Here is a 24330-nt window from a genome sequence, read left to right as displayed (position 1 = left end):
CAATCAATATGACCAAAATCTCCTTTCATAATTCAATCGCCTGTGAATGGAGGGATTTAGGCTTTAACCACACAGCTGGGTGCAACCGTTGCACATAATCTCAGCAATCTGGGAAGCTGAGGCAGGAGAATGGCAAGTTGGAGGCCAGTCTCAGCAATTTAGCAAGACCCTGTCTCAAAATAAAAAAGGACTGGGGATGTAATTCACTGGATTCGATCCCTAGTACTGTCAAAGAAAAAAAAAAAAAAAAAAAAGAAAAAAGGAATCATAACATGTCTGCATCCCCAGTGCGTAGCACTTACTGAATCGGTTCCTTCACTCAATCTATGTAAGGAGCACTTTATTCGAGGCCAGGCTCTGACTTGCTGAGATGCTCTTGACCTGGCTAAATCGCTGAGACTGAGTTGGAACTTGCGACCCTGCCTCAGCCTCCCGAGCCGCTGACATCTCAGGCATGCGCCACTGCGCCGGGCTCCCCTACGTTTTGGAGGCCAGTTTTCTGCCATTCTTGGGTCCAAGCCTTCTTTCCTGCCCTCATTCATTTGCTCCTCCCGGTCTTCCAAGCTCTGGGAAAGCGGCCCTGCACTATCCTAGCCGCCCTTGCCTTGGGGCTCCAGGTGCTCTCTCGCCCTCTCGTGGCCAGTCTTGATCCTGCATGGAAAAACAAGCCTAGAAAATTCTACTGGGAAAGTGCTGGTATCCTGGCGCAGCATGAAGCATCTGTGATTCCCAGCTAGAGAAGCTGAGGCAGGAGGATCGCAAGTTCGAGGCCAGCCTGAGCAACTTAGCAAGAACCTGTCTCAAAATTCTCCATGTGCTCCTCTGCTCCCCAAACGCCACTCTGGGTTTTTCTCTCTGTGCTTTGGACCCTGGGAGCTTGCCCTGTTTATACTTCACCCACCAACGACCCTTGCCCACCACTTTCTGGTTGAGTTCTGCAGATAAAAAGCATGACCAGGAAACTCAGGGGTGAGTGGAGAGAGTTGGAGGCATCTGTTTCCTGGACTCCGCTCCCTGCACCCTGCAGTAGCCACGGCCCCTTACTGCTCCTCTCCAAATGCTGGCTATCCCTGGGGTCTAGTAAGCAGCTCCATCCTGGTCCCTCTGCCCTAAGGGTGGTAAGGGCTTGGCTCTCACGGTGGTTGGACCACCCAGCGGGTTCTTTTGTGGGTTCTTCCACCTCATCCATTCCTCTAAAACTGTACCTCTACAATTGCTCCCAGTTAAATTATTTGATGGGCTGTTTCCGGCTTGGATCCAGACTTAATCACAGCATAAACTTAGGACGAGCCCAGGAGAGAAGAGGGCCCTATGCCCACCCAAGAGCACTCAGAATTGCTCTTTAGCAGGAGCTTGGGATGACCAATGGGTTGCCAGATGTCTGTGAAGCTTGAAGCTGGTAGGACTCATCATGACACTTCCCTTGAAGCTCTCCTTAACTGTCCCCAGTCTGTAGATTTCTCCTTGGTTAACCCTCTCATGCTGTCTCCCTCAAGATCCCTGAAAGGGACTAGTGTGGTTCAGAGAGGTTAAGTCACTAATCCAAGGTCACACAGCAAATGATTATAATACTGACTCCCTTTTGTTTGTTTGCAGCTGTGACTCATTTATGTGGTGGTCTAGAACAGGCAAAACTAATCTCTGGCTTTAAAAAAACAAAATGCAGTTGCCTCTGGGGGAAGTAGAGTGTTTTGCCTGAAAAGAACCATGAAACAATGTTCTGGGGTCATGGACGCATCTTGTCTTGATTTGGATGTTTAGTTTACACGGATGTTTCCATTTGTCAGGACTCGTGCTCTTCCTGTAATGTCTGGGTATTTGTATTCTAATTGAAAATTGGGGGCCCATGCTGTGCTGGATGCAGTGGCACATGTCTGTCATCCCTGCCTGGGAAACAGGCAGGAGGAGGGTAAGTTTGAGGCCAGTCTGGGCAATTGAGTGAGACCCTGTCTGAAAATGAAAAGTAGGAAGGGCTGAGATGCAGTTCAGTGGGGGAGCATCCCTGGGTTCCATCCTTTATACTCAAAAAGAAAACAAAATAAGGGCTAAGAGTGTGGGTCAGTGGTAACAGACACTGCCCAGCATCCGCGAGGCGGTGAGTTTGATCTCAGCACCACACACACAAAAAAAAAGAGAAAAGAAAACACACACACACACACACACACACACACACACTCACACACACACAAGAATTTTAAGTCTAATATTAGTCATTTTTAGATCTGTATGACAGGTCTATCTACAAGTCCTTTGATGAATAACAAATTCTCACAACCAATTTTCTTCTTTCTTTCTTTCTTTTTTTTCATACCAGGGATTGAACCTGGGGCACTTAACTAAGCCACATCCCAGCCCCTTTTATTTTTTATTTTGGGGTGGGGTCTCCCGAAATTGCTGAGGTTGGCTTGGAATTTGCTATCCTCCTGAGCGGCTTCACAACCAATTTTTGAAGGACACAATCAGGGTAATGACGATAAGCAAATGTAGGTCGGTTTTTATTTTGTTGGTTTGTTTTGAGCACTTACCGTTAGAAATGTGTATTCCACACCTGTCATGTGCCGAGCTTATTCCAGACAACACACCCACCAGTCAACAAACCAGGCACAAAATGGCACGCCCCCTAGTGGGGAGGCAGATCATGAGAAAAACTGAAGTCCGCAGGGTGTTAGAGGGTGACAAGTCCTAGGAGGGAAAGTGAAGCAGGGACGGGTGGGGTGCGCTGGGGCCTTGACCCTTCGAGAGAAGGGCTGCGGAGGACACAGGCCTGGGGAGGTCGTGAGCCTGAAGTCTGGCTAGGGAGCTGGTTGGAACTGAGCCCCAGGGCCCCTTCCAGGAGTGGCCCTGGCCTCAAAGGTGGGAACCCGACAGGCCTCTTTGTCCTCTTTCTTGTGATGTGAGGGGGGGTCACCCCGAAGGTTAATGACTTAGGTCTGGGGGTCTCCAAGGGAGGAAATGACTCTGCCAGGGTCAAGGCAGAGCTGCTGTCCCCCTGAGGGTTTGATAAAGTTGGAGGTGTGTTTGGAGAGAGGGTGACCACACGGTTAATAAGGTGGAGTGGGGGTGTCCAGCGGCGGGCGCGGCTTCCCGGGACTGGAAGCCTTTGGTGGGGTGAAGCTCGGGGTTGAGGGGGTGCGGCAGGCGAAGGGTTAACGGGGGCGGACCTGGCGGGGCGGGGCCTGGGCCGGCGGCTAGGGTCGGAGACCCGGGGGAGTCGCCGCCGTCCTGCCCCGCGGGGGCGCCCGCTGGGTCCCCGCGCCGCCGCGGAGCGCGAGCCGCGCGCAGCAAGAGAGGCGCCGCCGGCCGCCCCGTCCAGCAGCCGCGCAGGTAGGCGCAGGTCCCGGCGCAGCCCCGCTCCTGGCTCTCGGCCCCTTGGGGCTCCCGCGCCGTCCCGGGCCCGCCCCTCTCGGGTGCCGCTGTCCCCGAGCCCCGCCGCCGGCTGCCTCCGGGACTGTCCCCATCGCCCGCCGGTGTCTGACATCTCTGCCGCTCTGGTCCCCGGCCTCTGGGTGTGACTCGCCTTCTGTGTCTCTGCGCCTCTCTCTGCCCGTGTCTTTCTCTCTGCCTCTCTCCGCCGCCTGTCCCTCTCTGCCTGTGCGTGCCTTCTCCCTCGGTCCCTGTGGCCTCTGTCGCCCTGTCTTGCGGAGCGCTCCATCTCGGTGGACCTCTGCCTCTGCCTCCATCTCTCTCGGGATCAGAACACCTCTTGCCCTTGCCGCCCTGCCTCTGCGTCCCTCTCTCCGTTGCTGGGTGTCCTCACTGTCGTGCACCCACTTAGGGGCATCTTCAGCCCCCTGGTCATCTCCATCCAATCCTAAGGCATCCTGGAACTTTCTGGGGAGCGGCTTGGGCCTCAGGTAGGGGGCAATGGGATTGTGACACTGTGACCCCAGTGCCCCCTTCACAGTCACCCCACTGCCCTGAGCTCCCACCCACTCCACCCTCTGATTTCAGGAATTCCTGGCTGAGGGGTGGACTTCCTCCCCCACTTCCTCCCTTCCAGGATTTGGCTGGGCGGCTCTTAACTCCTTCCGGTATCTGCCTCACTCCCCTTCCCCTTAAACTGGACACCCCCACCCCAAAATCAGGCTGAAGGGCAGCTCTAGAATGTGAAGCGGTCTGTGTGTGCTCCTCACCTGCAGGAGTGCTCAGGCCCAATATGCATTGGGGAATTTGGGGACACAGATGGAGAAGATGAGGGCCCCCTCTAGGGATCCCACCTGCCCCGCTCCACTGGAACCCACCAACAGGGCTCTTACCCATCTTGACTTCACATTTGGGGCGAGGATGGGAAGACTTTCCTTTGGGGGAGGAGATCCCAGTAGAAAAGGGTAAGAGAGACGTAGGGGGCTGGGACTCCCAGGACTCTGGGAATCATGTTAAGAAGACAAGCTGTGGACATCTTGGAATGGAAGGAACCAGGACACAAGAACCTTAGAGGGGAAGAGGAGGAATGTGCTATCCCTCAAGTCAAACATCTCAGGAGAGTCCTATCATCTGTCCAAGCAGATTAGCGTTGAAATCGTGGCAGTGTTCACAGCTGGGGGCTCTAAAGGGCCCTCAGATCCATCTAGGCCAAGCCCCTTCCCCATTTTACAGATGGAGAAATTGAGGCCTGAGAGCAGACATCCCCACAGTGAGTCAGTGCCAGGCTGGGGGTGGGACAGTGTTCAACTGAAGCCCAAATCCGGAGACCTGGCTTTCTTTGCCCAAATCCAGAGAGTTGGCTTCTTTTACTGCTACTAATTCGGATTAATTTGGGGAACGAGGTCTTGGCAGTAAGGAGGGAGGGGTGTCAGGGTGAGCCTGAATGGCCATAGTCCAAAAGGGAGGGTTTCAGGAGCAGAGAAAAGAAAACATTTCCATATTTCCGACACCATGCTGGTGGGGACGGAGAGGGGCCAGCGGTGGCTTGGGTTTCAGGAGAGTGGGTTGGGGAGTGGGGATCCACTCCGTCTGTCCTGACCCTCCCCACGGAGCCCACTGTGCCCTTGGGACAGGGCCTGTAATTTGGTTTGTGTCTAGACAAATAATAACTCAGCTGGAGCGCGCAGGGAGGGACGAGGGGAGCCCGCCGAGCTAGGGTAGGGAGGCGGCCGCGCTCGGGTTCCCTGGGGGTGAGAATTTAGGGGCTGGTGGAGGTGGCCACGCACGCCTGGCCCCTGGAATTGGCATCTTAGACTCTTGCAGTTCTAAGGTTCAGGCTGCTGGAAGGTTAAAAAAACGGAACAGGTAAGGGGGGGGAAAGAGAGGAGGTGGAGCTCACCTATTTAGAGTATGTTCCCATTTCTGTAAAAAATAAGAGGGAAATGCGTATTCATGTTTGCTGGGCAAAGATAAAAATCACCGAGGGTTTAATAATAGATTATGAAAGTCATAGAATTTTTTTAAAAAATCATAGAGTTCTAACAATAGAACTTCAGAATCTTGGAATGCGAGCGTCCTGGAATATTGGAAACTTAGAAGGGCGCGCTCACAAAGCCGCCGCGATAATAAAAACAGCATAGGGAGAGCGAAGGCTCTGGAATGTTATAATAGAACATTAAGCCGAGAACTGGGCTGAAGATAGAATCCGAGGATCTGAGGACCGCTGGGCTCTAAACATCAGAGGGGTACATCTGAGCAAGCTAGTGCCCCTGCTGGATAGGGTGGGAACAGGGGAGGGAGAGGCCCCCCAGGTAGAAATGGGGAAACTGAGGCCCAGCGGGGCGGTTGGGGTGGCCTGCCTGTCCCCTGGTTTCCGCCAACCGGCCGCCAGGGCACCAGGTGGGGAGCGAGGCTCAGTGATCACATTTCGTCCCTAATGAGCAGACCGGAGCTGGCCAGTCCCCTGGGGCTGCAGGGGGAGGGGGTAAGCAGGAGCCCACAGAGGAGGCAAAGGGGGGAGCCGGCCCCATGGCTTCGGGGACAAGGCTGGTGAGTGCGCAGAGGGTTGCAGGGGGCTGGGGGGTGCACACTTCTTCCTCTTGTCCTCTCCACCCTCCAAGTCCTTGAGCTTCCTGGATGAGGGGATATCTGGCCAGGCCCAGGGACTTATTTGGCCTTACAGGGGAGTCCAGGGGTCAAATCAGTCTTCCCTGTCCCCCAATATCACTCCGCATGAGTTTCTCTCTCTTGCTCTTCTGTAAGGGGACAGCGGGGACCAAGTTGGGGTCTGTGGGAAACTTCCTGTGGGCTGTGAGATTTGGGGTTTACCTTGCCAACAAAGCTTGAACAGGGGAGGTGACAGATTTCAGCCCAAGAGGGTCTTGACCCTGAGGCTGAGCAGGTGAGGAAGGGCCCCCTGGGACACTTGCTTTTCTTGTGGTGAGAAGACCCATATTTTCCAGAAGATTCTCAAAGGGGTCTGAGACACCCTCCCTCCCCCAAAAATGTGAAAAATGACAGAAATGCAGAAAGTGAGGAGAGAAAACCATTTAGGAAGGGAAAGTGCTTAACCGTCCTATGGGCCTGTTTCCCCATCTGAACCAGGAAGGGGTCGGAAATAGCTGTGCACCCTGGTTGTCACCTACAGGCCTGTGGCACTGTGGAATTCTAAGGTCTGACAGTCTTTGCTGACGTTAGGGAGTTTAACGGTGGGCAGATGTTGGGTGGGGAAAGAGAGGGTTGACTTGGAACGTCCCTCCCCCTGCCCAGCACCCCCAAGACGCAGGTGGGCTGGGGAAAGGGAGGGGTGGGTGCCAGTCTGGCTCCCTAGGAGGAAATCAGCAATGGGAAATGTATTTCCTCTGACTGCCGGAAATAAGTCTCCTGCCTGTGTCCCCGTCCAGTCTCAGAGCCCTGGGGTCTAGGGAGGGTGGGGCGGGGAGACTCCTGCGGGTGCCTCCTGCCATTACCAATGGGTTCACGCCCCTCTCAGTTCTCCAGGGCCCATGGGGTGAAAATTGTTCCCACACTGCACACCGTGGACGATAGAACGTTCTACCATGGATTTTCACACGGTTAGTCTCAAGCTTGTGTCCCCTTTTGCAAAAGGAGACACTGAGGCTCCTGAAGGAAAAGAAGTTCCATCATGTCACAGGGGAAAGGAGGGAGAAATCAGGGGCCAGCGAGAGGGGCAACCCAGGGGCAGAGAGGCAGAGAAAGGGAACCGAGGAGGAATGAAAGTGTTCCCAGTGACTTTGGGTGTGAGGCTTCAACAGAGGGGAGGGACTGGACTATACTGGTCAAGTCAGCAACAACCCCGCCCTGCCCACTGTCCATCGCCACAGGACTTAGAAGCCTCTGTCCTGAGTCTGAGGACCCCACAGGGGGCAGGAGTTACTGAGCAGGGCTCAGCCCTGACCTTTCCAAGTCAATTAGGAAGCGGATAGATCCTGCCCTTTCCCTCCAGCTCCCTTCCCCAGGACCCCCGCAGGGACTCCTCTGAGCCTGGGGTGCAGCCTCACTGGGGAGGATAGGGAGGTGTGGTGGGGGAGGGGTTAACCAGCACAGGGTTCCTCCTCAGGGCCTCTGGCCTCTGCAGAGCTTCTGGAATGGCTTCTGTGAGCACTTACTGAGCACCTACTGTATGCTGGGCCTCTCCTGGGTGCTGACCCACAAGGTCCCTGCCCTCCTGGAAGGCCCATCCTAGACAGATGGACAGATGTAAACAAACCAGTCGTAGTAGATGACAGGAGAGGGTCCTGGGGAGGTGGGGACATGACCTCAGAGGGTGAACAGACAGGGAGGCAGCTGGAGGAAGCACCAGACAGACAGAGGGGAGAGAAGTGGAAAGGTCTTGAGGCTGGGAGGAGGGTCATGGAGGAGGTGGGACTAGAGAAGGGGGCAGGGGGGCTGGCACAGGGGCCAGGAGTTTGGATTTTACTGCAAGTCCAATGGGAAGGGTTTCAAGCAGAAAAGTGGCAGGTGCTGGTTTTCATGTTACCAAGGTCTTTCTGGGGCTGGGCTGGGGCTGAGTGGTGGAGCACTTGCCTTGCCCAGGTAAGGCACTGGGTTTGATGCTCAGCACCACATAAAAATAAATAAATGGAGGTACTGTGACCATCTACAACTAAAAAAAAATATTTAAACAAAAAAAAACGTCTTTCCGGCTGCCATGTGGGAGGTAGTTGAGGTTGAGGCAGAATGGCAGTCAGGAACAGGGGTGATGATGCTGGTGGCACAGGGCTGACGAGGACTCAGGAATCAATCAGGAAGTGAGCATCAGGGAGGTCCCCGGGGACCTACTGTCTGGTCATCCCTTCCCCTCTCTGGGTCTCAGTTTCCTCCTCTGTCCAGTGGAGGACTCAACCAGTGGGTGAGTGGTGGTGGTTTTTTTGTTTGTTTGTTTTGTTTTGTTTTGTTTTTGGTACTGGGATTGAACCCAGGGGCACTTACAACCAGCGAGTCACATCCCCAGCCCTGTTTTGTATTTTATTTAGAGACAGGGTCTCACTGAGTTGCTTAGTGCCTCACTAAGTTGCTGAGGCTGGCTTTGAACTCGAGATCCTCCTGCCTCAGCCTCCAGAGCCGCTGGGATTACAGGCGTGAGCCACCATCCCTGCTAACCAGTGGTTTTCCAAGTGTGTCCTGGGGATTCTTCAGAGGTAGCCTCTTGCTTCCACCTCATTTCATCCAGAGCACAAAGCAATTTTTTCTTTCGCTGTCTTCGATTGGTTTTCAATTAGGATTGTTTTTTCACATTCAAAAAAAATTAAAGAGGCACAGACCCAGACCCCTCAAAGAGAAGGCTTCCAAAGGTGCCTGTGACGCAGGACATCACTGCCCTTCTCTCTAGGGCTGATGATGGCAGGGACTTGGTCTGTGACTGTCCTTTGCCTTGTGGCTGCGGGTCTTCCCAGAACCAAGGAGATGATGGCCTGTTTCTCCCTTGAGAAGATGGGAGAGGAGAGGCAGTGAGGGACGTGCTCCCTGAGAGAGAGGGGACAGCTGGCTTCCCCTTGCTCCTGACCCTAACCTTGATCAAGTCCAGCAGCTCCTTCTCCTTGTCCCTCCCTGAGCCCTCTGCCACCGTTCCCAGCACTGTCAGCCCAGGGTCCCTTTCTATCCACATTCTGGAAACGGAACAAATTGTAAAAACTGGCCAGCAGGCTGAGAGCAGATCCCCTCGCCCCTCCTCCCTTATCAGGACCTTGGACAGGCCTCCAAATGACTCAGTGCCTCAGTTTGTCAAAAAGGGAGAACGCCTATTTTCCTCGGGCAGTTCTCCAAAATTTTAATGAAATCATGAGGGAAGGGCTTGGACCAGGGCCTGCGTGTAGCTCTTCTTATGCCACTGCCATTGCTGTTAGGAATGGGGTGCCCTTCCTGCGTCCCAGAACCAAAACATGGGGTGCCCTGACACTGCAGTCCATAAATATGTATACCTGTGTCAATCAAAAATAAAACAAAACTTAAAAAGAAAAAAGGACAAGGCACCTTGGTCAGGGCCGGGAGGCTGGTCCCAGACCCGGTTCCTTCGCTGCCTTGCTGTGCAGCCTTAGGGGTGACGCCCCTGGGGACCCCTTCTCCTACCTAGGAAGTGACAGGGTTAGACTAGTCCAGTGTTTCCTGAAGCATAATATGATACATGTGCCTAATTTGCAGCCTCTGGGAGAAAGGTCTAGAATCTGAATTGGACTTCATTTGAATATCTCTTTGGGGTGTGGGGGAGATATCTGGCTCCTCAAATTAGTATTTTTTGCCATCTGTTGCTTAGGATGGGATTCAGGCCGGCGTTGTCCTGGCCTGGCTGTCGCCTTCCAGAATTGGGGAGGGGGTGGGGAAGTGGGTGGAAACTCCCCAGTGCCTCCATCAACTCCTGAGGAGGTCCCTCACCAGATGCGACCAAGCTGGAGTCCCTCCCCTGCCCCACGACCCTCCTCTGATTGGCCCTCCTCTCCTTCCTGTTCCTAGCAGCCCTTCCCACCTGCCCACTCCCACAGGACACCAGCTTTTCTGGGACCCTCTACTTTTTGGTGACCATACCTATTTCCTTATTTCATGTAGGATCCGGGGAGACGACAGCACTCCTGCCGGCACCGCCTCATCTTCTCAATACTCCCTGTCTGCCCTATCTCAACGCTGGTCCGCGTATTTCCTGTGCCTTCTAAAACATTCCATTGTACCAGTACTTCGACATGGCTACCCTTAACTTCCTAGGTCCTCTATAAGCGTCATGCTCTCACCACCAACCGTGGATGCCTTCACCTCCTCCATGACCTCTTCCCCTGCCCAATTTTCCCCCTAGTCCAGGCTTCCTTATTTATGCCCTGGTTGGTTCCACAAACACCCCTGTGATAGACCTCTATTAATCCCACCATCCTCAAATCGTTCTTTTGCGGTATTCCCATCCCTCCGGTGACCCTCTTCCTCGCAAGCTCTCTTCTTCCCGGCCAAGCCTGCCTCCACTTCCTCTCTTCTCGGTGGAGAGTCTCCCACAATGTTCCCCTGAGCCTCCAAGGAGGGGGCTCAGGGGGCCCGATGGCCTCCCGCCCCCCGTGGCCCGGTAGCCCCTGTGGGCCAGGGGAAGTGCCTCGGAAGCCCCGGTGCCGAGCATGGGCAACCGCACGTGGGAGGGCTGCCACGTGGACTCGCGTGTGGACCACCTCTTCCCGCCATCCCTCTACATCTTCGTCATCGGCGTGGGGCTGCCCACCAACTGCCTGGCGCTGTGGGCGGCCTACCGCCAGGTGCGGCAGCGCAACGAGCTGGGCGTCTACCTGATGAACCTCAGCATCGCAGACCTGCTCTACATCTGCACGCTGCCGCTCTGGGTCGACTACTTCCTGCACCACGACAACTGGATCCACGGGCCCGGCTCCTGCAAGCTCTTCGGCTTCATCTTCTACACCAACATCTACATCAGCATCGCCTTCCTCTGCTGCATCTCCGTGGACCGCTACCTGGCCGTCGCCCACCCGCTGCGGTTCGCCCGGCTGCGCCGCGTCAAGACGGCCGTGGCCGTGAGCTCCGTGGTCTGGGCCACCGAGCTGGGCGCCAACTCGGCGCCCCTGTTCCACGACGAGCTCTTCCGCGACCGCTACAACCACACCTTCTGCTTCGAGAAGTTCCCCATGGAGGGCTGGGTGGCCTGGATGAACCTCTACCGGGTCTTCGTGGGCTTCCTCTTCCCCTGGGCGCTCATGCTGCTGTCCTACCGCGGCATCCTGCGGGCGGTGAGGGGCAGCGTGTCCACCGAGCGCCAGGAGAAGGCCAAGATCAAGCGGCTGGCGCTCAGCCTCATCGCCATCGTGCTGGTCTGCTTCGCGCCCTACCACGTACTCCTGCTGTCGCGCAGCGCCGTCTACCTGGGCCGCCCCTGGGACTGCGGCTTCGAGGAGCGCGTCTTCTCCGCGTACCACAGCTCGCTGGCCTTCACCAGCCTCAACTGCGTGGCCGACCCCATCCTCTACTGCCTCGTCAACGAGGGCGCCCGCAGCGATGTGGCCAAGGCCCTGCACAACCTGCTCCGCTTCCTGGCCAGTGACAAGCCCCAGGAGATGGCCAACGCCTCTCTCACGCTGGAGACCCCACTCACTTCCAAGAGAAGCAGCGTGGCCAAGGCCATGGCGGCCACCTGGGCGGCTGTTCCGCCCTCCCAGGGGGACCAGGTACAGCTGAAGGTGCTGCTGCCAGCACAGTGAACCTGGGTTGGGCAGAGCCCCATCCTCGGGTCTCCTCCCAGGCCCCTCCACCCCGTTTCTGGTGTATGCAAATTGTATGTAAATAAGGCCGTGTTAATATTCATAAGAATACAAGAAAATAGGAAAAGAGCGAAGTTGGTGTGTCACTGGTCAACCATCCCCCCACTCTGTGACCCCCTAACAATTCCATTTAACTGTCCCCAGCCCTATGCTGGGCAGTGCTGGTGAACAGCAGTGACCCTTGTCCTCATGGACTCTCAGACCCTGCCACCAGGGTCTTGAATGGCTTCCCGGAGAAGGGGGTAGGTAAATTAAGTCAAATATTTGGTTTTCAAAAGGTGAAGACAAAAAGAAGAAAATTAGGATTATTTCCAATAAACAAGTAAACACCTGTGACTCAAGGGGAAGATGGAAGGAGAAATAGACTGACTGTATAGTCATCACCTTCACCCTTGGGACACTTCCTGCCCCCTGGTCATATCAAGGAGATAGTGACAGACTAACTGAGATTCTAGATAAACTGCATTCTCCAAATCAGGACTGAGGATGAGGAGGAATGTCAGAAACCAAGTGAAGGGCAACCAGGGTGGGCTGCCTGGAGGTGGCATGAGCAGCACAGGCTTGGGCAGGAGGCTTCAGAGGAGTAAGAGTACATTCATCCATTCATTCCATAGAGATCTATGCCTGGCTCTGTGCTGAGGCCGGCTGGGGATACAGCAATGACAAAGACAACCCTGGCCCTGCCTGCTCTCATGGAGCTCAGGATAAATGAGTACAAAAATAAGGATAAGCCAGGCATGGTGGCACATGTCTGTAGTCCTAACTACTTGGGAGGCTAGGGCAGGAGGATCACTTGGGCCCAGGATTTGGAGACCAGCCTGGACAACATAGCAAAACCATATGTTGAAAAATACCACCACCACCAAAGAAATAAATGCCCGCTGAAGCATGGTGGTGAAGATCTCCAATCCCAGCTATACTGGAGGCTGAGGCAGGAAGATAGCAAGCCCAAGGCCAGTCTGGGCAATTTAGTGAATTTAGTGAGATCCTGTCTTGAATCAAAAAAAAAAAAAAAAAAGGGCTGGGGGTGTAGCTTAGTATAGCGCACTTGCCTAGGATGCAAGACCCTCCATTTGATCCCCATACTGGAAAGTTTGGAATTCCTAAATGGAAAGGTGAAGAATAAAGCCAGTTGAAGGGGTAGAGAGTGACTGGGAATCTGATCTAGATAAGGGGACAGGAGGGCTCACTGAGGAGGCCGATCAGCAAAGACCTGAGGGAAGTGAGACGGTCAGCCCTGTGGGAAGAACATTCCAGACAGAAGGAAGAGCGAGGCAAAGGCCCTGGGCTAAGAGCGTCTGGATTTTGAGGGACTGTAGCTATAGCAGTGTGGCTGCAGGGCAAGGCAGGCAAGAGGAATGGGTGATGAGACTGGAGGGCACAGGCCGTTCATGCCGGGCCACAAGTCTCCACGAGGACTCTCTTTCACTCAGTGGGAGCCATGAGGGGGCTCTCAGCAGGGGACTGGTGTGATGTGACCCAAGTCGGGATCCTACTGGCTGCTGCATGGAGAACAGAATGTGAGGCAGGGGCAAAGGCAGAACCCAGGGGCCCAGGGAGGAGGTGAGTGCAGACTCTAGGCAGGAGATGTCAGCGCCGGGAAGAGAGGTGGCAGGGTGGTGGACTGAAGGAGGAGCAGTGGTCACCTTTAGGATTAATTTTGAAGGAGTGCTTGGATGGAAGAAGTGCAGAGGCCTGTGGGGTTATGTAATGTGAGCACCTCACTCGTTCTGGGAAAAGGGTATCCCAGAGACCTGAGCAGAAAGGGCCTCTGGGAATGATCCCAGGCCCCAGTCCAAGACAGCAAGTGGAGAGGCTGGGCCAGGGGTCCAAGGTCTTGTGGCCAGTGAGTCAGTGCTGGGGCCATCCTGGACTCCCTCTCCCCTCCCCATTTCAGCATCTGTTCCCACGCCCCAGGGTAGCCAGAGCTGCCTGCCCCAGCTGATGGTGTCCCTCTTCCTCCTCTGGCCTCAGGGGTCACTAGGAATGACTGTCATCCTATAACCAGGCTGGAGAGGAGGAAGCAGTGGCTTTGACAGGCTTGGTCCCTCCCAAGAGATCTTTCTCACTTCCTTCTCCCCACGGGTGTGTGCACAGGCTCCTGAGATGTGAAGATCCCCCTACACACACACCCTTGCCCCAGAAGTTTCCAGAAGAGGTTCCTGGAAACCCTTTGAGGAGAGAGAGGGGAATGAGCCTAATGAGGAAATGTGGAGGGCCTAGGTGGAGTCGGGGGTGAGGGGCACCCCGAGCTGCAGGGAGTTGGGTCTTGGTGTTGGGGGGTATCATGAGGGGGGCTTTCCACCTGTCCCATCACCATGAAGCTGCTGGTACGGAGAAGCAGGGGCTGGGAACTTCTCCAACACATTTCCTAGGAGGATCAGGTAGAAGCCTTAGCACCCCTCTCCCACCAAAGGCGCATTCCCATCCAGACAGTACATTTTTTTGAGCTCCTGCTATGTACCAGACACTGTCCTAAGAGGTAAGGAAATACTCGATTATAAACAAAGAGTCATGAACAAGTCTGGAAGTTTCCAATCCCATTATCGGGCTTCTTAGTCCCCTATAAGGTCCTTGGCCCCAGGCTAACACCCCCAGAGATCAGAAGGTGGTCTTGGGCTGTGACTGAAGAAATTCCAGTCTCAGCTCCACCCTGATCACCTATGGAACTCTGGGCAAATTCTTTCCATTCTCTGGCCTCGGTTGGCCAGTCTGTAAAATAGGAAGAGGGCTGGTCCCAAGTGGATGATGGGCCCTAAATAGCCTCAGCTCCCTCACAATTTTGGTTCAGAAGGGATGCTGGGAAGGGTTGTTTTTATGGAGTCCACATTCTTCATTTAGAGTGTCTGCGTTTACACAGTGCCACCATTACAAATGGCAGGAACTTGACAGCAGCTCAGGGAGTCAGAGTGGATGCTGGGGAAAGCTGGAGGGCCCCCGACTATTCTGAAGGGTTTCCTCTTCCCTGTCCTTCTGCCTCTCCAGACAATCGCTCAACTACCCACCAGCACTCCACCATCCGGGAATTTCTCTCAACCCCTTCCTGACCTTGTTTATATGATTTTGCTCCCTGGTGAGCAAGGGAGGACAGTCTGGGACATGTCCTTAAACTCCTTCCTGAGCCATTTCCCTGGGGACCCTCACCCTCCAAAGGAGGAAGCGGGGCTGCTTGAGAACGGGTTTTATTAGCCAAGACGCTGCCAGCAACTTGCGCCACCCTCTGCCCATCTCCGGGCCTCGGTCTCTTTGGCCTCGGTCTCTTTGTCGGTTGCCTGGGGAAGGGATGGAATGCCCCTCAGGCCGCAGTCATCGGTAATGCTCATACCCCTATGGGCAATAAGGGCTGCTTACTGAGTCCCTTCTATGTCACTGGCACCATTTAAAAGCACTTAATGTGACTCACTACTACGTTTTATACTCAAGATTCGCATATAAGCCTCATAATAATCTAATAAGGCAAGTGCTATTGGGTCCCATTATGTAAATAGGAACACTGATGTCCAGAAAGGTTAAGTCACTCCTTCATTATCACACAGCAACTAAACGCAGAGCCTGGGATCCCACGGTTCGTGTGACTACTCTGCCAGTTTCCTCTCTCCCAGTGAGGGCTCTAACCTGCCGAGGACGACGTAATTAGGCTCATTACACCTAATTAGGACTTATTAAGAGCCTTCTTTGGGCGAGGAAGGCTCCTCACTACGTGACATCACGCAAGAGCGCGGTGACATCACACCACGCAGGATTAAGAATCCCTTCACGTTCCCGCGAGGAGCCGTTTAACGGCACCGCCCCTGGACGCCTCATTTCCGCCAAAATTTACATATTCAATAAACGGCCGTCGGGGCGGCAGCATCGACGTGGTGGCGTCACGGAGCGCCCTTGCAGTTACCCCGGAGCGTGCGTACGCACGTACGAAAGCACGCACGGCCACGAGAGGGCGGGGGAGGAGTGGAGAGGTCGGAGGCGCCCCGCCCAGTCAGCAAGGTTGCGCGTGCCCAGTGCGACCGCCAAGATGGTGGTAGGCGCGTTCCCCATGGCGAAGCTGCTATACCTGGGCATCCGGCAGGTCAGCAAGCCGCTTGCCAACCGCATTAAGGAGGCTGCCCGCCGAAGCGAGTTCTTCAAGACCTATATCTGCCTTCCGCCAGCTCAGCGTGAGTCTGACCCCACGTCCCTCCAACCTTTCCATTTCCCGACCTCTCAGGTGGTTGTTCAGGGGATGGACTTCTGTCCATGACCAGTCACAGCCCGAACCGGCAAAGTCCTATAGCCAATAGGGAGGGCCTCTGTGAGAGGGACGTGGTGGTAACCCAATGGTGAGGACGGGCCTGGAGTAAGGGGTGGGCAGGGGCGTCGCCGCGCGAGTTTGGAATGTCAGCCAATAGAGGAAGAAGCTGGGAGACTGACGTCAAGGCGATCCAATAGTATGGAGAATGGGAGTAATTTGGGCGGGGCTTTCCAAGAGAGGAGCTAGGGGCAGGTCTAAGGGGAAACCCGACTGGGGTCCTTGGCCAAGCCATCCTTCGGTGACTTTGCTCCCAGAGCTTCACCCCAGGCCTTAATTTCCCTTCTGCCCTTGAGGTGGGAAGTGCTTATATATCACCCACTTAGAACGTCGGCGTGCTCTAGTGTTACTCCGGAGAACAGGCCTGATTAGAGGCTTGGTGGTGGTGGGTTGAAATCTGGAGTTTGGAGATTTGACTTAAATCTGGCAAAAGGGGAATTTAAACCAGAGTGGACATTCATGCGTATATTCATTAATTCACTGATGTACCATCCATTCATTCAGTACACAGACTGTGCAGGCCTTATTCTATTCACTAGAACATACATGTCAGCGTCAGCCCAGAGTGATCAGGGAGGCGGGAGCCCTGGAGTTCATTGGACCCAAGGGCTAGAGGGGAGCTGCCCGAACTGAGTTATGAAGGGCATTTGAGCAAATGCTCAAAATATAAGCAACTTTAAAAAGATGATCTATGTTTTATAGCCTGGTGGAAGCATTAAATAGAGAACTTTAATGTAACTTGCTGGGTTAGGGAACTACCATCTCTCTATCTACCTTGTGCTGACAGAGCTTTGAAACAGCAGGGTCCATCGGGGCATGTGGCACATACCTGTAATCCCAGAGACTCTGGAGGCTGAGGCAGGAGGATTGCAAGTTCAAGGCCAGCCTCAGCAATTTAGCAAGGCCCTAAGCACTGTAGAGTGACTCTGTCTCAAAAATAAATAAAAAGAGTTGGGGACATGGCTGTGTAGTAAAGCACTCCTGGGTTAAATCTCTGGTATGGGGGGAAAAAGCAACAGGGTCCAAGCCAGTCCTACTTAGTACCCTCAAGGAGTTGGCAGTCCAGTGGGGACAGACCCATCCACCAACAGTGACGACCCAGATGGGCCAACCTGGGATGGGGGAATCCCCTTGGACACTGCCCTGGCATGGGGTTCAGTGAGGGCTTCCTGGGAGAGGAGGTATCTGTACTGGGACTGAGGGATGAGGAGAATTGTTGAGGCAGCGGGTGGAGCATGTGCAAAGGCCAAATGGTTCAGAGTGCCTCTTTCTTCCTTTAAGTTTGAGAATTCTTGACCCTTCGGTGTTTGGCGGAGCCTGGGTCAGGGCTACATGTCTTACAATGTTGGGTCTCGTAGTTACCAAAGTGCTTTCATCTTATCTATCTAATTCGATCCTCACAGCCATTTTGTCCCATTGTCAGGAAGTGAGGATGACTTCCTCCTGTACACAGAAGGGAGAGCTGCAGCCTGGGGGGTAGAAGTGAATTTCTGAGGTTACACACCAGGCTTGTGCCGAGGCAGGAATTGGACTCTGGACTCCCACCCCCATCTGTTTCCTGCTGCCACCTTTCTTCCTAATAATGTGACATGTCTTGGCATTGTGGTTTAGAAAATGACTTCTGGAGTCAAATTGACATGGATTAGCATCCTCCCCACCCCTTCTCAGGTTGGTGACTTTGGGCAAGTCACTGAATCCCTCTGAACCTGTTCCTTCTTCTGTATGATGAATAGTGTATAATAGCAACATTTATTGGGCATTTACTTTGTTTCAGGCCATGTACTACCAAACCCTTATGGGATTGAATCCTTACAAATTGTTATACAATAGATAATATTTGTTATTCCTCATTTATGTATTCTTTTTTTTTTTTTTTCTTTTTTGGATACTGGGGATTGAACCCAGGGGTGCTAACCACAAAGCCACATCCCCAGCCCTTTTAATTTAATTTTATTTATTTATTTTTTGTGGTGCTGGGGATTAAACCCAGGGCCTTGTGCATGGGAGGAAAGCACTCTACCAGCTGAGCTATATCTCCAGCCCCATCCCTTTTTATTTTTTGCTAAGTCGCTTGAGGCCTCGCTGAGTTGCTGAGGCTGGCTCTGAACTTGTAATCCTCCTGTCTCTGCTTCCTGAGTCACTGGAATTACAGGAGTGGGCTATCACACCTGGCTATATATGCTTTTATGTTATAAACAATACTGTGTTATTGTGAGAATTGGTGAATAGAGCCAATTTAGTCAGTGTTTGGCACCAAGTCATGGTTATTGTGCATATTATGCATATAACAGAGAGGAAAAGACAAAAAACTAAGCCCCAAGGAAGCAGGTAGCTTCTCATGGAGGAAACTAGACAAAAAACAAAATTAGTAGTTAAGGTATAAAACGCACTAGACAGCAGTAATTGCTCTGGAAAAAAAAAACTGGGGGTGTGGAAGAAGCGGCATTGGGAAGAAGACTGTGAGCTCGGCTTGGAGGGGGAGATCGAGCGGGGTATCTTCAGGATTTCCGCCCAGAGGGATGCACGTGCAAAGATCTTGAGGTAGGGGTGCTCCTGGCACAGTGGACTGAGGAAACCAGTGGTGATGGGAGAGAGGGGGCAGCTTGTGCAGGGTTGTGGCCACTGTGAATGCTTTGACTTGGAGGGCCACAGGACTCACTGTACTGTTCTGTGCAGGAGAGGGACCCGTCTAAGATGTAGATTTGTGGTTTAGTTTTTGACATTGAGGGTGGGACCCAGTCCCTCGTGCATGCTGGGGAAGTGCTCTGTCACGGAGCTGCACCCCAGCCCGAGTTCTAGTTTTCTAGGATCCTTCTAGCAGTTGCAGAGGAGGGTGAGTGCAGGGAGTAGGCAGCTGTGTTGCAGGCAAGAGGCCAGTGCAGTGGGGCCCAGATTCCAGGGCTGTTCCTCCCTAAAGACTACTGTTTTTTTCTCCTCCTCCTCCTTCTTTTTCTTTCTCTTCCTTCCTTTCCTTCTTTTTTTTTTTTTAATTTCCAGCCCCCTGGTATAGTCATTCCTTTGATTCCCTTGAGCACCAGTTCATCAGTTACTCATCTTCAACGCATTTGCCGTTTTCCTCTCATACGCGTATGTTTGTGTGTGTGGATCCCACCTAAATGCTTAGACCATTGTCTCCTAAGAACAAAGATTTCTCCTACATGTTACAGTAGGTGTCACACCTGAGAAACGTAACATTGATAACAATAATATTGATATCAGTATTCCTTAATATGTAACTCTTTGGTTGTCCCCCAAATACTCTTTTAATAGTTTATTTTTATGCTTCTTTTTAATCCAGGGTTGCTCAGAGATCACGTACTACATTTGATTATCATACCTTTTTTATATCCTTTAATCTACAGTAGAGTTTGGCAATGCACTGCCTGTCTTTGTAAACAATTTTTGTTTTTTTGGTACCAGTGATTGAACCCAGGGGTGCTTAACCACTGAGCCACATCCCCAATGCTTTTTATTTGAGACAGGGTCTCGCTAAATTGCTTAGAACCTAAGTTGCTGAGGCTGGCTCTGAACTTGAACTTGGTGATCCCCCTGCCTCAGTCTCCTGAGCCGCTGGGATTACAGGTGTGTGCCGCTGTGTCCAGCTCTAAAGAAATTTTAATGGTAACACTTTTGGTCTATTTGTTTACATCTCTGTTTGCTTATGTAGGAGTTCAGGGAGCTTCCCTGCTCTCCCTCCATGATTTCACAATTAACCCCTGAAAGGTTAATAGACAATTAGTAGAAGGCAATAGCATAAAATTGATCTGGGACTGGAGTACAGCTCAGTGGGAGAGCACGTCCTTAGCATTCCATCCCCAGCACCAAAAAAAAAAAAAAAAAAGGATCCATGCACTGGGCGTCATGTGAAAAATAAGTGACTGTTCACGAAGCTGGTGTGATCTGAAGGGGCAGGGCAGCTTGCGGGCCGCCTAGGAAGAGCCAGTGCAGGTGGGAGTGCAGATGAGGGGGCGATGGCCTGTCTGGACCAGATGGGCATTTCTAGTCTCCTCCTCACATGGGTGCTGATCATTCCGCATAGGTAGGGATTCCAGGGAGGAGTTTCTTGACACCTGGGCTGTACCTGAAGGATCTGCCCTTGATCAGATGGAGGAGACTCGGAGAAACCCCTCGGAGCCTCTGCTGCTCCCTTCTGGTTGAAGCAGTCGGCCTACCAGTGTGGTGTGTTTTGAGCTGTTAGATCCTGGACTCCTTCACCCACAGTGTCTGAAATATTTGCCCTCTGGCACGTTACAGAGAGAGTTCACAGACCCTGCTCTAAAACAGTCTTCGTGCCCTTGTGTTTCGTGACATTGACGTCAAGAGCCAATTTTCTGGTGGTGGGCCACCGCCTGGAGTTTCCTAAGTGCTTCCCCTAATGGTGTTCGGCTTGCACATCTTCTGCGGGAGTACCAGGGAGGAGATGGCGTGTCCTGAGGCAGTCCTGGGTGGGGAGGGGGCTGGTGTCTGTCTGTCTGTCCCATCATTTGTGACAGTAACTTGGATCCCTTGGTTAAAGTGTTAACTGTGAGGGGAACCCTTCCTTTTCCTCTTTGTGGGAGCGGCCAGTAGAGGTGTTTGGGGGCGGAGCTGGCGGGATGGCCTGGGGTTGGTGTAAGAGGGCAGACTGCAGGGCCATGGACAGAAAGGACCCGGAACTCCATTTGAGTCAGGAACAGTTGGAGATGATACTAGACAGGTGTGCCCTTGCTGATTGCAGTTACACCTTTTAAAATTATGTTCTTGTCATCTTCACACTGCTGATTGCCCTTTGTTCCAGTCCCTTGGCCAGGGCAGCAGTGGAGTTGCAATTTCCCAGAGTACAGTGACAGCCATGTGTGCCGGGTCACAGCCCCCTGTGGACATCACCAACATATCCAGCGTTGGCGCTGCGCTGTTTTGACCCCACAGGGTAGGCCTGATGGTCTTTTCCTGGGACAAGCTAGAGCGGTGGCACTGGCTGACTAGCTGAAGCAGGAGACTAAGTCGCAGTCGCTGCTGCACTGCTGAGAGGGGGAGATTTTCCTCTGTATTTTCTGGTGGTGCTGGGGATAGAACCCGGGGCCTCACACGTGCTATGGAGATGCGCCGCCACTGAGCTGCAGCCCCCGCCCCAGGTTTTATTAAATAAAGAGTTCCTGGCATGAAGTTACAGAGGTTGGCGATGGCCAGGCAGGGGATCTCCTTGCAGAAGTGTACTTCCGAAGTTTCCAGGGAAGCTGTGGGTTGGGGGATCTCTAGTTTGTTGCTGCATATTCCTGTAGAGTGTAAAGTGATTCTGCAATTTAACACACACACTAGGTAGAATAGTGCCCCCAAAGATGCTCACATCTGTCTTTTTTGTTTTGTTTTGTTTCCAGCAATATTTATTGAAAACAGCAGTGCTTTTCAAGTGAGAGTTTATACATTGAGCAGTAAGATTTGCCTTTTACACCATGTGGTCTACTACTGCAGGTGGTCGCATCTGTCTCTCTTTTTTTTTTTTTTTTAATTTTTTCTTAGTTGTAGATGGACACAATACCTTTGTTTTATTTATTTATTTTTATGTGGTGCTGAGGATTGGACCAGGCGTCACCCACGCTAGGCGAGCGCTCTGTCACTGAACCAAAACCCCAGCCCTCTCATCTGTCTTAATCAACTTTTTGTCCTATAGTGAAATACCTGAGGCAGGCTAAGAAGAGAGGGGAACCCTCCTAGAGCAAAAAGAAAGCAGGGGAAGAGAACCAAGAAGGGGACCTACCACCAAAGCCACTGATACTCTGGGGACATTTCCAGTTTCCCGTGGTCTGTGGGGAGGGGACCCATGCTGTGAGGAAGGTGGGCAGGAGCCTCCTCTGCACACCCTGTCTCACTGGGACACCCTGTGAAGGCACCCCAGCTGCAGCTCCAGGGGGAGGTGGACCCTCTTCTCAGAACTCGTGGCCGCTGACTTCCTGTTGTGGGCTCAGAGCCTGAGTTCTCTTGAAAAGCCCTGGAACTAGCAAGTTGAGAAGGAAACCAGGTTTGTTGCACCCTGAGTGCCTGCCTTCCCATAGCAGTCCATCCCGACAGCTCCCGATGACAATGTTTGTTCCATATCCCAAAGCAGGGACCCCGAGAGTCAGCAGAAACTGCATGCGAGTGGAGATCTGCACACATGGCAGATGGTGGAATTATCAAATGTGGAGCAAAAATACGTACCTTTATATGTTAAAAGAATAGAAGAGATAATAAAACACAGGTAAAATAACAAATTCCAAGGAAATTGGAAAAAGAACCACATAGCACTTCTAGAAATGACAAACACAACAGTTGATGATCAGAACTCAATAGGAAGGGCTGGGTGACTCAGGGTAGAGCACCTGCTCAGCATGCAGAGGCCCTGGGTTCCAACCCTGGCAGACGCATACACCCCACAGAGAAGGAAGACTGGACACCAGAGTAAAAATGGCTGCCAAGAGGGTGGGTGAACCAAAGGGAATGTGAGCCAAAGGAGGAAAGTGGCCAGGCATGTTGATACACACCTGTAATCCCAGGGACTTGGGAGGCTGAGGCAGGAGCATCGCGAGTTGGAGGTCAACCTCAGAAACTTAGCGAGACCTGGTTTCAAAATAAGAAGGGCCGGGGATGTAGCTCAGTGGTAAAACACCCCTGAGTTCAATAACCAGTACAAAAAAAAAAAAAGTGGGTTTGTGGTTTGCTCCCCTGAGATGCCCAGGAGTAAACCTGCAGGTCCCGGCTGTGGCTGGGTGTTTTCAATTTCAACAGTCTCCATACTGGACTTTCACATGTGCCAGTGTGTGAAGATCATTTCCTTGTACTCTATATTCTCCTGAGTGTCGCATCAGTTCTGTTATGTGCCAGAACACACACACACATACACCACTAGAAGGGATGACATTAAGCCGGACGGGGTGGCACACGCCTATAATTCCAGCAGCTCAGGAGGCTGAGACAGGAGGATCTCGAGTTCAAAGCCAGCCTCAGCAAGGGCAAGGCACTAAGCAACTCAGTGAGACCCTGTCTCTGAATAAAGTACAGAATCGGACTGGATAAGTGCCTCTCTGGTTAAGTGCCCCTGAGTTCAATTGCCAGTACCCGCCCCCCCAAAAAAAATAAATAAATAAAAGAAGCCCCTTGTTTGTATGAGAGGCCGTTGATTTGCAACCTGAGTATCTAAGACTCTACTTGCCTGGGCTGCAAGCAATTCTCTGAACAGAAGAGGGCGCCGGTCTCAACTCTTCAGCCATGGGGGCAAGCACACTGGGAATGGCACTTTACCTGCACCGCTGACCTTGGTATATCTCCATGTGCATTTGTGTTCATCTATAGTTAGTTGAAAACCCAGTCAGCAAATTTTTTTGGACTGAACCCAGGGGTGCTCTACCACTGAGTTACATCCCAGCCTTTTAAAACAAAATTTTAAAAAAAATTTTTTTTGAATTTTAAGACAGTCTCACTAAATTCTTGAGACTGGCCTTGAACTTGCAGTCCTCCGCCTTCTGGGTAGTTTGGATCACAGGTGTGCACCATCACTCCTGATGGGAACCTTAAACCTCGAGTCAAGACTGTTGTTGGAAGGCATCTCTGTAGTTGGTTTGGTGGCTCAGTGGTGTCATCCGGGGACTCTGTTTCTTCTATTTTGTGTTCTGGCAGTTCTTGTGGCCTGGAAAGGGCTGCGGGAGCTCCAGGCACGAGCTGGTATACTTGTGTGGGGAGGGTCAGCAGGGTGAGAGAGAGCCCTCAAGGCAGAAGGTCCTGAAGCCCCGAGATCCTCCCTCACTTCTGCCCTTGCCGCGGAGAGGTCGGCGAGGCGAGTGCTGGCTCCTGCACTGAGGGAGCAGAGGGTGGCGGTACTGAGGCTGTACTACCAGTGCTCAGAGGCACTGGGCTGTTCTCACGGCGTCCCAGGTGTTCCTTTATTCTCACTGCAGCCCACAAGTAGAGGACCATGTCCCTACTCCTTACAGAGGAAGAAGCTAGCAGGCTGTTCAGTAACCTGCCCGAGGGCACACAGGGGTGCTGGTGGCACTAGGATTCCAGGCCAGGCAGCCTGGCTCTTTTGCGTAGTTAGCCGCGGGGTGCTGTGGAGCTCGGCTGCAGCTGGGATCCGCATAGGCAGCCTGGCTACATCGCGGGAAGTCTTCAGCTCATGCAATCCTAGAATGTGCATGAACATCCCTGCCAGCCAGGGCTTGTGATCCCCATTTTGCAAAAGAGGAACTAGAAGTGCTGAGCCGTTTTGAATCTCACCCATGGTCACACAGCAAGTAAGCGGCACAGCCAGGACTTGGACCCAGGACTGCTGAGCTCCTGAGCTCCAGGACGTCTTCTCTGCTGCGTTGTTGGCCTCTCCAGGTCTGGGTGGGGTAGAAGCTCAGCTTGTTCTCTGGGTGTGTCCATGCTAAGCTCTGTTAAGACTATATAATTCAGTCACTGCACACA

At 52.8% G+C, this 24330-nt stretch overlaps 2 protein-coding genes across 6 annotated transcripts in view; both read left to right on the top strand.

Annotated features, from left to right (window-relative positions):
- Nucleotides 1-2711: 2711 nt before the first annotated feature.
- Nucleotides 2712-14893, top strand: GPR4 (G protein-coupled receptor 4). Of its 5 annotated transcripts, none has more exons than XM_079118974.1 (2): nucleotides 2712-2853; nucleotides 9928-14893. In XM_079118974.1, the coding sequence occupies exon 2, from the start codon at nucleotides 10476-10478 to the stop codon at nucleotides 11562-11564; it is 1089 nt and encodes a 362-aa protein (XP_078975100.1). In that variant the 5' UTR covers nucleotides 2712-2853; nucleotides 9928-10475; the 3' UTR covers nucleotides 11565-14893. The 5 variants fall into 5 exon arrangements, with proteins under 5 accessions (XP_078975100.1, XP_078975099.1, XP_078975103.1 ...); XM_079118973.1 differs by lacking the exon at nucleotides 2712-2853 and adding an exon at nucleotides 3205-3324; XM_079118977.1 differs by lacking the exon at nucleotides 2712-2853 and adding an exon at nucleotides 3214-3324 and having other exon boundaries at nucleotides 10319-14892.
- Nucleotides 14894-15326: 433 nt separating this feature from the next.
- LOC306648729 (optic atrophy 3 protein) overlaps nucleotides 15327-24330 on the top strand; it is a 37925-nt gene continuing 28921 nt past the window's right edge. The window contains exon 1 of the mRNA XM_079119035.1: nucleotides 15327-15778. Coding sequence (XP_078975161.1) covers nucleotides 15637-15778 — 142 coding nt within the window. The 5' untranslated portion in view covers nucleotides 15327-15636. The remainder of the gene's footprint in view (nucleotides 15779-24330) is intronic.

This window comes from Sciurus vulgaris, assembly GCF_902686455.1.
Source record: "Sciurus vulgaris genome assembly, chromosome: 17".
NCBI lineage: Eukaryota > Metazoa > Chordata > Mammalia > Rodentia > Sciuridae > Sciurus > Sciurus vulgaris.
The sequence above is the reverse complement of the archived record's forward strand: the minus strand, read 5'-3'. Positions and strand labels throughout refer to the sequence as shown.

What these genes read in the sequence shown, in the direction of transcription:
- GPR4 (XM_079118974.1), top strand. Translation starts at nt 10,476, where the DNA reads ATGGGCAACCGCACGTGGGAGGGCTGCCACGTGGACTCGCGTGTGGAC.